Below are 13278 nucleotides of genomic sequence, written 5' to 3' on the forward strand. Positions count from 1 at the left end.
CTATTTTCCTGTGTGCTTTTCAACCCAAATTAATGCAACTGCTTGTGTGTGTTTCTTTTTAATACATAGTTGGAAACGCAATACTTACTTTTCCAGGGGCACATTCTGTCCCATCGAGTGGAGGTCCTTTCTTAGTCTTACAGAAGTATGGGTTATCTGGATGGCTACACCACAACTGCTTGCACGGATCAAAGGTTCGGAACTGAAATATAGGACATTTATGAGATGAAAAACAACATTAGATTACTGATACCTTTTGGGTAAGGATTCAAACCAATCTAATCTATGCTAATCTAGCATAGCCACCAACAAGTCAAGTATCTTTGGAAAGAAAATGGCAATGATTACTCCCCACATCCTCTGGTGCTGAAGGAAGGAGGAGATGCCCAGAAGTGGGAGGAAAATTAGTTTTCTCCCTTTCTTTCTTGGGATCACAGGCTTGCTGCCACAAGTCTGTGTCATGTAGACCACGCTGCTGTCCTCTTGACTGCTATACCAAATGACTCAGATGACTGGCTCTGGCTTTCACCCATAAATATCTCTCTCCTTCTTTATTGTATCTGCTTAAACTACTCCATTAACTGATCTTTAATTGTGAGAAAATACATTGCAACTATTAAGTAAGGCCAAACACCAACTTGCTGAAATGAATGTTTGTGTTTGCAATGACTGCCTTGGACATACCGCTGTGCACATTTTATAGCCAACACCAAAATCAAAGCGGCACTGTTCATCCATGGAATAATTGATGCCTGGCAGTTCAGGGAGCTTGGGCCAATCATGTTCAAAAGGATCGTCAAGAAGACAGTCGTAAGAGCTGTGGAAAGATGCACAGAAAAGATAGTGAGAAAATGTAGTAATTGTTTTTTTTTTATCAATACAATCAAACTCTTCATTCTGAGATGTCAATATTGTGACAATATTCATTTTCTCAAACCTGTTATTGTTACCTGAAGCACTAACAGCCCCTTCCCTAGAATACTGCTCAGTGAAATGTGACTGAGCACTGGATGAGAAGATCCTACAGAATCCCTGCATTTGCTGGATACTGAGGAGAAGCATCTCCCGCCCTTCCCTGATCTAATGGTACGTGTAGAATTTGCACTTTGTTTTCCCATCACCAGAGACAGAAAACAAGCACTTCTCAATTCTCAGTTCCAAAAGGCAACATTTCAATGTGCTTCAAACTGTAACATGAATCCTATATAATCCCAATATAAGGATTATACACCTTCTGTAGTCAGAGTGAGCCTTTCCACTGACTTTACGGGGCTTTAAAATAGAACAGTAGTCTGAGAACAGGCCCTCTTACCTGAAATCTACAGCATACACAGGGACAAAAAACAGGTTATGCAAAGGGCAAGAATAAGGCCTGCTTTTTACTCATTCCTGTTAAACTTTTGGTGGGCTGCTCTTCCTGCACAAGGATAAAATTCCATTTTAATCTCAAAGGTCTTGATGTAAAATTTGATGCTTCAGGTTACTGATGGGATTCCTCATTGGAATCCATGCCATAGTGGGTCAATTTAAGTTTTCACTCAGTTCTGACTTGCAAAACCAGTTATTCGCAATAAAGGAGTAAAACCAGTTATTCGCAATAAAGGAGTAAGAACTGGATGAGAAAGCATTTACATGGGAGACTATGCACATAAATACAGGGAGACATCACTCCTATGCTCTCTGTTTCCCTTTTCTCCCTAATTCAGTGACATTCATGTTGCATTTTCTCTCTTCCACAAATTTTACTAGTTCTTCTCAGCTTAGGGCTTCATCTTCCCAGTTTCACAAAACCACTTGTACAGAAATAAAAAATGTAGGAAAAACACCAACTTCCTTAAATAAAGTCTTCCAGACAGACACCCGGTACCATTCCCAGAAGGTGCAACGAGTGTTGTGTAAAACTGTAGGTGAGGATGCACTGTTCCTGATTTTGCTTTTCTAATATAGATGCATGGCACCAAAGGTGATCAGAAAACTGTATTACTGGGGAGAGCCAGAAATGGAGGTTCCTCTTCCTCACTGCTGCTGCAGTGATGGACAGGGAAGCCTACTGGAATTCCTCTGTATATCTGTTTGGAAGGAGAGCAGCCTACACAAGAGGATCCCATTCCTTCCTATCTGTGAAGCCTCAGTACCACTGTGTTTATAAAAGAGACTTCCACAGACAAGGGTTCAATTTATGACACTTGAGGATTGTTTCTCTTCTTTGCTCTCTGATGGAGGGCAGCCCACTGGCCCCACATCTCAGGGAACTGCAAAGACTTCTGTTTCCTTTAGTAAAACCACCATCAATGAGTGCTAATAAGTTCTTACTGTATATATCTTTTGAGTTCTTGGCCACTGCATCTGGACCAGTGGTAACGATGAAAGGCAGCCTGCACCAAGGGAGCCATAACACTCCCCATTGCTGTCTCATCCCCACATCTGTTCCCTTGCCCATCATGCTCCATTCCCAGCCTGAAACAAAGAATTGGTATCAGAGCTTCAGCAGTTTCTACTTTTCAACTGGTAGTACAGCTGTAAAGAAAACAGTTTCTCATGCAAATGTAGTCATTCAAGATGAAATTGTTCTCTGCATGCTACAGATATCACCTGCTTTTCAAATAGAACTTTGATGTCAAAATATAAGGACTCTAAATACTCTAGAAACTAACTAATTAGATGATGATTTCTACATTGGATAACAGAAAACGGCAGTTCTGCTTACCACTGAGCATCTCATTCAGACATTTAATTACTCATGACTGTATACTCATTTATCAAAAGCACCTACTTATACATCGAGCTAACACTCGGTTGTAATGCTGTGCATCCAAAGAGCTAACTAAGTTAGCATAATAAATTTCCAGAAGTGTGCATCTGGTGCAGCTTATCGGGCAAGTGACATGGTCACCTCACATTTGGCTAAACTCCTCCTACATTACTCTGGACAAAAACAACAACAGAGCCCACTGAGCTGAACAAGAAGCCTGCACTACTTAAAGACAACATTAATTCACCCAGCAGTTGACAGAGATCTTTCCCTGAATCAATTATTCTCAGCCTAACATTTTATCACTCCTTAAGAAGTATAAAATTAACAAATCAGCACTTTCAGTCAATGAGAAGAAAGAATTTTAAGGATGCTTGGTAAGCTACCGTCTCCACTGCTTGGGCTTTCCAGGTTTCTTTCGTAATTATCTCACCATCACCCTAAAGAAAATGGGTTCCTGCTCTCTCTTTCCTTTGTCTTCTTCCCTCGCTTACTTATTCATTGCTAAAACCACCGATGCGTTCCATGATGATAATATTATTCGGATGGCTGTCATATAGCCATTAAAATTAAATCACTTTAAGTAAAAAGGAGATGCAGCACCATATTGTTAATCTAATTTTATGTTAGACTTACACGTGACCAGTTTCATGAGCAACAACAAAAGCTGATGAAAACCCATCCTCATGGTTGAGAGTACAGCTTCGGACCGGGTGACACATGCCAGTAACAGGAGCATATCCTATTGAGAGAAATCATGTCTGACTGCTTTACCCATTACATTTCATAGAATCATAGAATGGCTTGGGTTGGAAGAGAAATTAAATCCCACTCAGTTCCAACACGCAGCTGGTTACTACCCACCAGATCAGGCTGCCCAGGGTCCCATCCAACCTGGCCTTAAGCATCTGCAGGGATGGGGCATCTGTAGCTTTTCTGAACAGCCTGTTCCACTTGACACCCCAGTAAATTTACTACCAGAGAAGAACCAAGGATTCTCTTCCTCTGATTGTCAATTTCTCCTGTCTTTGCAATTCCTGTCAGTGTTAATGGCTCTGACAAACTTGGTTTGATTCTGCATACTTCTAGATTACTTCAGGCACTTACACTCATAAAAAAAAATGCAGAAGATTCCCATTCAATTAAAAGACAGAGTTTTTTTCATTCGTTTGTATGTATTTATATTAATACCATCATGTAATTACTGCTTAGTAAATATTACATGCCTTGTCCTCAGCAAAAGCCAAAATCTGAAGGTAGGGAGACTGCCTAAGATCTCATTCTGGAATGCAAGTCCAGACATGAATGAGGACTCAGGACTCTTGCCTCACCCTGAAAGATGAAGGAACTGAACATAGACATCTACAAAATCTCTAGCCAGATGGTCAGAACATGGCACATTTTTCAAAAAGCTATGTGAAGAAGCAGACTCATGCCTCAGTAAGAGCTCACCAGCATAAAATCTGAAAAGCCTTCTTAATAAAGGGTATTTCTGACTAAAAGCAGGTCTCTCTTACCTTGTACTAAGCAAAAATTGGCAAATTCTGCACATTAGACCTGAATGATACCATGCTAAACCACGTATCTTACTGCTTTTCCATGAGTAGATAATGAATGGGGGCCTATTTTTCCAAGAGAAGTTGCAGGATTTGTATCAAAGGCAAAGAAACTGGGCATCGCACTAGAAGAGACTATGAAGGCTGACAGAGAGAATGAAGCCAAAGAACCATTTGCAGAGCAGCACCGGAGCTGGGCATGTGGCTCAAGTACCAGGAGGAGCTAGAGGATTTTATCCTTCTAGCAACAGATATAGAGAACATTCAGAAGGGAAACAGTGTGTTTGAGGAAACTGAGACATGGAAGACAGAGGACATTTCTGACTGTATAGTGTTAGATTTTTTGCAGTGAAGGCCATCACATTTAGTTGGACAGCTTTGTTTCAGAAACTGCTCTGTTTTCTAGTCCTTTTTTTCCACCTGCAAGCAGAAAAAAGAAGCACACAAACCCACAATGTTTCTGCTAAGAGGAGCCCTTAGTCCTACCACAGACCACAGCATACAAGATGAGTGCTAGTTTGGTCTGGGTAAATGATTACAGGGTGCATATTCTGAATGCAACTACATGAGAACTAAAGAAATAAAAAACAGGACTAGTTTGCAATGCTGCACAGAGCAGTAACACTTCAGAAGTCTCACCCAGACTCCTATTTTTCTGCACTGACATAAATCATGCTTTGTGAATTTACTTTCAATTACCATTAATTCCTTGAGCAAAAAGGACTAATGCAGCTATCAAACGAGGTAAAAAGCTAGTTAGAAAAAAAATCTACTGGGAGTGATGCGGTAAAATAAAAACAAAGTGGAATGCAAAGTACACTGAGAATTCCTCATGTGCCCTGCATGCACATGCAAAAATATATTTGTCTGAAGAAGGCAACAGTTATTTACATACTATAAGGTAAGATTTAATCTGTTGCAGTTAGATATAAGTGGCAAGGTCTACCTGATTTTTAAAAAAGCATGTAAAATGAAATAGAGTGAGTACTTTCTCTTCACAGTGTACTAGCAAGTACATGCTTAGACTGTCCATATGGGCCTTTTCTAAAGCCAGAATAGGAAACTGAAAGCTATGAGTGTACACGCTTTCCTGAACAGAATCAGGTTTCAATCTATCTTTAAAATTGAACACTTCAGGTATTTTCTGAATCAATGCCTACATTCCTTAATCTCTCTGGGTCACACAACAATGCAATTTTCATTTTTTTCTCCTTTTCTGTCAGGCACTAGACACACACAGACAAAAACCCCAAAGTCCCGATACTTTTGCTTCACGTCAGCTGCATTACCTTGCATACCAGCAGGCCCAAAATCTTGCCTAGTCAAGAAGATGGCATGATCATGGTGCTCAGAGTGATTGGGGTCTGACTTCTGCTGCTGGTACGCCCAGCGGCAAACATTCTCCAGGCTTCTCGAGGGATTCCCCCTTTCAATCAAGCTAATGGACTGAAAAAGCAATATATTAGAACCAGGATATTCTAAAGGTAAGAAATTCAGTCAAGTTTTGATTTTCTTGAAGAACCAGCCATGTTCCTGTTTTTCCTTCCCAATTTCACTATCAGTCTAAGTCATAGTAATCCTCTTTGATATGAGAAAAGAAAATGAATACACTGGACATTGACTGATCCATTAAAGAGGACTGATACTCTCTCCTAGCTTTCTTGTCCTAGATCCCCAGGCAGAGACAAGGAAACGTACAAGAGTTGCCAAATCAGAGTGCTACTGCTAATATCAATATACCTGTATGTAACAGTGAATGTACATATGTAATAGCACATATTTAGGATTTTTTTAAAAGACAGTGTAACAAGCATTTATATTCTCTATTAAAAGGGTGACAAATAATGGCCCTTCTGTGCAACATTCCTGAATAATATCTAGATAAAGCCTGTAATATGCAGGATAAATGTCAGAAGACAATGTGACTCAGTTTAATTAAATGAGAGTGGAGTGACAACACACAGCCTGTGTGGAGGAAGTGAATAACATAAACACAGAGTACAATGCCTCAACTGGTATAAAACACCATAGCACCAGTAAATCTGTACTGATTAATACAGATTAGCCATCTGTTTTTTGAGGCTTTCACTACACAGTATGTCTACAACCTCAATGCTTCAAAAGGAAGTGACCAAATTTAATTACAAGGCAAACATCAAAGCAGGCTCAAATTCAGTGCATGAGTTAGATGGAAGGGACATGATCTTTATCAAACCTCAAACAGCACTTAGAACATTCTCATCCTGAACAACATAACAAGTATTTGTTTCAAAGCTCTGTGAATGTATTTTACCAACAATCAACACGTTGGCACAAGCAAGTCTAAGGCAGAAAGTGGAGGAGTATGCTGTGACTCAGTAAAAGGAGTGTACAGCACAATGAGAAAAGGAGATAGTTACCATAGAAGACTGCATGGAGACAGGGCAGCAGCAAGCTGTGTTGATCAGTCAACTTGATTGCCACCACTAAAGTCATTTTCTTCCCTGAGGACTCATGAGGGCAAAAAGTCAGGCTGCAAGCCCAAGCCCCTGGAGTGAGACTGCAGTGGGCTGACGTGCCCCCCACGTCCTCTCAGCCTATCCCTCAGCATCAGCAGGATAGGGGCAGAACTAATCACTTCTGTCTCTTGAAGCAAGAGTCCTCACAGGTACTGCACCAATCACTGCAATCTTGCATTTAAGCACAGATAGTTGGTGACATTAAGAAAATACACTGGAAAAGGAGCTTTCCAGTGGAATGAATCCATCCGATATGACAAAAATATTTGATTGCTGCAGTCTTCCAGCTTCTTAGTGATAAATAAAGTGCAAAGTGACAGTGCAGCCCGTTCTACACCACTCTTCACAAAAAGGGACAGTGAAGGCTCATTGCAGGAATGCGAGCACAAGCACATTTAGCATGTGTTGAAAAAGGAGGCAGCTCCCTGGAATTTACACTTTGGTAGACTTCTGCTTCCACAGCTGCTCATGTAGTTCCTATGGACTATGATTACAAAGACTATGAATGCAAAGAACTGGTTTGGAGGCTTGCTTACCTTTGCATACCCCAGCATGATCATTCGGACCAGCACAACATTTATGTGAACACCCAAGGATTCATCATGGTAAATTTCATTCACCTGAGAAAATAGAAAGGAAAACTTAAAAAGACATGGATGATACAAAGGGAACTTCCAAGGCCATGTATCTGTTATCTCAAGAGCTTCAACCACTATTTTTCTCAGAGGAGGATTCAAGTCTCAAATCACTTCCATGCAGTGAGAAATGTAGACTATACTTCCTGTCATCACGCACTCCCTCACTGAGAACTTTCTGAAGCACATTTCAAGACTCCTCTCAAATTTAATGGCCTTTGGATCAGAGCCAACAGAAAAATTGTTTGGAGAAAGAAAGACTACAAACCCAGCAAATACTTGTCTAAATGCTTAATTTCACTTGTTTGATAAACATGATGAGGAAAATGAAGTTATTCCTGAAAGCAAGGCTATTGCAGTATGGTCACATTCACTGAGGGATTTAAAAGCATTTAAGAGTTTGCATTAACAACAGATAAAACCATCACCATTCAGCCCACATGGCCACTTCTGCTCTGCCATCTGGCCACTCTAACTGTGGATGAACTCCAGATCCTGTTCCTATTTGCTTCGTCAACCATTTGTCTCAATTCAATCATTTTAAACACATGGGATGAATATTTCAGTGGGGAGAAGGAGCGCATATTTTTCATTTTGTAAAAGATTCTTCTGCCAGTAGCTTTCGCTCAAGGAAATATGCCATTAAGTTCAGCATAGGTCTGTCCTCAGAAAATACTTGAGGATTTGACTTAAGGCCATTTCTGCATTTTGAAGCTCTAGGTTGGGAAGGCAGAATATTCAGACAACGACACGATCAATGCGACTCCATTTCTGCACACATGTAAGCATGTGTTTAGCTTTAAAGATCTGAATAATAGTCCTGATTCTAGATCAATCTTAAAATTAATGGGCAAAGTCTTTCCAAATCCCAGAAATGCTTTGGATGTTCTCATCTAAAAGTTTTAAAGTCAACAGCATTGCCAGAGACATAAACTCTGAAGTATACCTCACAGAATAATGATATCTCCAAATACACTCAATTTCTGCAAGTCAACACATTCCATTTTAAAAGTTCACCAACTGCATGAAAGCATGTAACATTTACAGGATCTGGAAAGACTTACTATGCACATTAAAAACAACTGCTAGCCAGAGAAAACACCCATATATAAGACATCCTCATGAGACATCAAAACTCTCATCTTCAAGGGCTGTAGAAAACACACAGGAAAAACTAAAATCTCACAAAGAGCCCTCACAAAAGAGTCCATGGCTTTGCATGAAATAAGGTTTGCAGAGGTCTCCAATGAGGTCTACGCACAACGTTTAAAGACAGAATTTTTATGTCACTGTTTTTAGTTTGATTTCCAAATGAAATAAAGATCAGATACTTGCTCCTTCTGTCAGTGCTAGTGTCCCAGTACATTTGGGGCCTGTTGATTGCTTTCCAGCAACACTTGCAAAACTACAAAGACCTTGAAGAAATCAAGTATGTAGAAGATTTGAGGAAAGTAAGCAGTTTACTGGAAATAACAATGTTACTACTGCTCCCATGCAAGCAAAAACTGAATGTTCTCCCCTACATGCAGGAAAGGAAGCTCAGAGTATGCACACAGAAGCTCTTCAACACTCCCATAATGAGAACAGCTTATATCCCATTAGAGAGCACAGCCATAGGACAGACATCCAGAGGTAATGTAGCAGTTCCACTGTTCACCAAACAGCTGAAATTTTTCACTGTTGTTTTAGAATCATAGAATCATAGAATCACTAAGGTTGGAAAAGACCTAAAAGATCACCCAGTCCAACCGTTCACCTATTCCCAATAGCTCCTACTAAACCATGTCCCTCAACACAACATCCAGTCTTTCCTTGAACACCCCCAGGGTCGGTGACTCCACCACCTCCCTGGGCAGTCCATTCCAGTGCCTGACCACCCTTTCTGAAAAGTAATACTTCCTCATGTCCAGCCTGAATCTCCTCTGCCGTAGCTTGAAACCATTCCCCCTGGTCCTATCACTAATGACACGAGAGAAGAGGCCGACCCCCAGCTCACTACAACCTCCCTTCAGGAAGTTATAGAGAGCAATAAGGTCTCCCCTGAGCCTCCTCTTCTGGTTTTAGTTTTGAATAATTTATTTCAGAAGCAACAAATGCTGCTGCTCTGATCTTTAAAGTCAAATTAGTACAAAAGTAACCGCATAATTCTAAATAGAGTATTAGTGGAATTTAAGTTTTAAAAAAATCGTGTAGATGACAGGTCAGAAATTGTTCCTCTTGAGGACTTTCTTTGTGCCTGGTAAGGTGAGAAATGTCCTTTCACCAGAGTATGAATTAGGGAGCTAAAACATCTGCAGCTCATCAATGAAGTTACTTATTCCCATCAAAATAGAATAAATATTATATTATGGGTAATCGGTGAAAAGTAAATACCACTGTTTGGAGCAAGGTTGGTATATTTGAGCAATATTTAGAGATTTTTTATTTTTTTTTTTTACTTAGGCTAAACAAAACTTTCCCCTTCCCCTGAGGCAAAAAAGGTTGTTCTGAGTTGTCCAGTTTGTGGGACCTGGCACAATGATTTCAGTCCATGGTTTTAAAAAATGCAATCCCTTTTAGGACTAACTGAGAACAGACTGTCAGCAGGATAGTTTTACAAGAAATGAGCACACAGCTTAGACTGCTCGCCTCATGAAGCAATTATTCCAAAGTTCAATTATTCATATTTTCTCCTTAGCAATGCAATAGTATTGCTTCCACCAAAGTTCATCTCAGAAAAACGTTCACAACTTCCCTTGCGCCAAGAAACAACAAGCTTCCCAGAAGTGACCTTCAAAAAGACATAAAGGATCCTGGAACCAACTGAAAGTTTCAAGTCTTCCTCAACACTTTTCTACAACACCTTTTTCTATGGACTGCTTTGGAAGGATGCATTGCAGGATTCCCATGAGGAGCAAGCTCATATATGCTCTCTTGACCTAGACACAGGAAATTTTGGAAACCTGTAACCTTGCTAGAAGGCCACAAATCAAAGCAAGTGCTGAAAACTGTCAGTGTAGACTGTAGCGCTTTCAGACTGCTGTAATTGCATCTATGCTGTGGTTATATTGGCAAAACAAATTACATTCCAAGATACTGGTACTGGTACAAAATGCATATATAAATCATACCCCAGGAAGCTTGATTTGTCTAAGCTGAACTTGGGAAACATATCACAGATGTCCAGCTGGCCATGCGGATTCTGGTGCAGTATTTAAAAGGAAAAAGTGATTAGGCTGAATTCAATAGTAATATACACAAGAAGTAAATCAGTGCTCTGCTTGGGACAGTGGTGACAAGTGGGAGACTCCACATATGGGACATATCTGTTTACTAAATGGATAATCATTCAAACAGACAACATAAATGTACCTGGCAGGAAACCCTACAGCTACAGTAAGAAGTACTGGAAAATGGAGATAACTGCAAACCAAGGGATTTCAGGGCCTTTGTGGACACTCACCTCTCTACACATTATGAATGCCAAGGGTGAACCCACATTCCTAAACTGATGTACTTGTAAACTGCAGTGACGAAATCAAAGATGTGAAATCAAATGTGCTCTTAGTAGCTGGCCTTTCAAATTTGAGACAGACAGAAAGCAGAGATGTACAGTTGCTTTTGTGCAGGTACTGTGCAATTCCTATTCATGGTTGCCCACCCTCCCTCCCTTCATGGTGTGCAGGCAGGGGCTACAGGTTAACCCAAAGAAATGTGCTGACATTTTCCTCTGCTCAGTTACAGTAAGCTCCTCTCTCCTTACACCAAATGTTTCATTTGACTGTCCTTGGATTTGGGGGGCAATACAGCTTCAAGGACTTTCTGCCTTGATAAAACTACTTACTTTTCCATGTCTGACTTGTGCAGGGGGAAGTGCAGTTTATTGATTAGCAGGAAAGTTGAGTAATTCAGAATCTAATGATGAATAACATCATCCACTGTACTGCTCGCATCACTGGAAATTGAATAGCTTGACAATACAGCCTTTTATTGATCTATTGACTACACATAGGTACAAACCACTAGATTAAAAAGCAAGGAGTGAGATGAGCTCTTTATCAAAAGCTAGGGGCAAAATTAAATTAAAACTGACAAACTAATACATAGGAGAAAGTATAGAAATAGCTCTCCCAACCCATAACCTTGACAGACAACAAGGTAAGTTACAATCTTTGTCACTATCTACAGAATAGGCTATTTGCTGATAAAGAACATCCCTCAGTACTCACTGTGATCTGGAAATGTGAGAAAATGCCTGCTTTTCCACAGAAAACCAGGCTGGGAAATGACAATTCAAAGTTTCAAGTGAGAGAACACAAGCGGTCTCTCCCAACTGAACACACAACCTGTAGTCCAGCTGTCAGCAGTGAGACTGCTGCAGTCACAAGTAGTTTCGCAGTACTGCTGTGCCTCCCAGAACACCACTCAGCAGAGTGAAAAGAACTGGTAGGAACAGTGCTCAGTTAGGGCTTTTTTGGCAACGTTATACACATGTCCTCAAAATAATTTTTAAAAGCTTTGTATGCTTCTGTGTCTGTCATCTGAATCTGCTTTTTTTGCAATATGGGTTTTTTTTCCCTCATTTCCTGTTTCCACTGCATGTTTTTTAAGTCTTGTAACAACTATTACGTTATTAAAATCTTGACAGGAAAGCCTAGTTGTTATAAAATACCATTAAATCTAAAAAAAAAAAAAAGTAGCAATCTTCACTGTAATTGACCTATAGCTCCTGAAGGATGAGGTCTTTCACCTTGCACTGGTACTGTATGGGGAAGTACTCCCAGTAGATGGAGCCATTGACGTTTAAGAAAACACACAACTCAACCATGTTTCAGTTCCACTGTTTGCAAAGCTAAATGCTTTTAAGACTAAAAAGCCAATATTCTGAAATCTTCTTCAGTGAAGATTTATTTCGGAAAGAAAAAACAATACAACAGATTTTTTTCATTTCCTGCCAGCAATGCTCTGCATTAATTCATGCAAAGAACAAAGACATGCTTATAACACCTCACATCTGTTAATTCTTCCACAACATCGGTGGCCAACGATCAGAATTAAGGCACAGAGGAGATGACAACTTCTAAATACAACACTCAATGACTGCTTATTTCAAGATCCCTTATCTGGTAACATAAAGAGAAGATTGCTCAAAAATCATGTTTGTGCTGATGATCAGTGAGGTGTATGATAAAAAGAAAACAATTCCTTGCAAGTCTTGTATCAAGGTTAATTTTTTACTCTCAGGCATAACTTTTAATCTCAAACCTTCTAGATGCAAATATTCTCTTGCTTCCATGTTTGCCCGAACTATCTTAGCTCCTATTTCACGTTATTCAGTAACGTCAATGATCTGTGCAGTTTAGCATAGTCATGAGCTACTGCTCAGGGAAAATCTGTAACTGACATTTCTGAAATACTTCTAGCAAGAAAAGTCCAGCAGATCCACCTGCAGATTACCTGCTAATTTACGCTGTACTCAGTCACCAGCATTAGCTCTCATTTCCATGTGGAACAGCTCACAGAAGAATGGGCCTCAATGAACCTTTTCTCCTTTATCCATGTTGGTAACATTCAAGCAGGTGATCAGGTTAGAAACAGACAAAGTCAGATATCTCAGTGTGTTTAGGCCCTGCTATGCACTTCTAGTTGAAGTGAATGAAAGACTCTAAAATTCATGGTGGTCCTATCCATATTATAAAAAAAGAAGCTAAGAGAGATAAAGTTTTGATGGAGATAAAGAGCTGCAGGTATAAAGGTGTAGACATTTCTGGCACTGTCTTTTCCTACCGAGGTGAATCATAAAGCTTCTGTAAACTTCAGCACTAAGCAGCTTCAATAGTCACCTCCTTGAAATGTTT

General features: G+C 40.0%; 1 protein-coding gene across 3 annotated transcripts in view; it reads right to left on the reverse strand.

Moving 5' to 3' along the window:
* The window catches only part of ADAMTS3 (ADAM metallopeptidase with thrombospondin type 1 motif 3), a 228786-nt gene that overhangs the window by 19913 nt on the left and 195595 nt on the right, over positions 1 to 13278 (reverse strand). For all 3 annotated transcript variants that reach the window (XM_042871526.1, XM_042871525.1, XM_042871524.1), the window contains 6 exons: positions 7343 to 7426; positions 5598 to 5754; positions 3389 to 3494; positions 2314 to 2457; positions 685 to 817; positions 89 to 202 (listed from right to left, as the gene is read on the reverse strand). In XM_042871526.1, coding sequence (XP_042727460.1) covers positions 89 to 202; positions 685 to 817; positions 2314 to 2457; positions 3389 to 3494; positions 5598 to 5754; positions 7343 to 7426 — 738 coding nt within the window. The remainder of the gene's footprint in view (positions 1 to 88; positions 203 to 684; positions 818 to 2313; positions 2458 to 3388; positions 3495 to 5597; positions 5755 to 7342; positions 7427 to 13278) is intronic.

Source organism: Lagopus leucura, unplaced genomic scaffold, assembly GCF_019238085.1.
Source record: "Lagopus leucura isolate 7727_CA_CO unplaced genomic scaffold, USGS_WTPT01 Super-Scaffold_100004, whole genome shotgun sequence".
In the NCBI taxonomy this organism is placed as follows: Eukaryota; Metazoa; Chordata; class Aves; order Galliformes; family Phasianidae; genus Lagopus; species Lagopus leucura.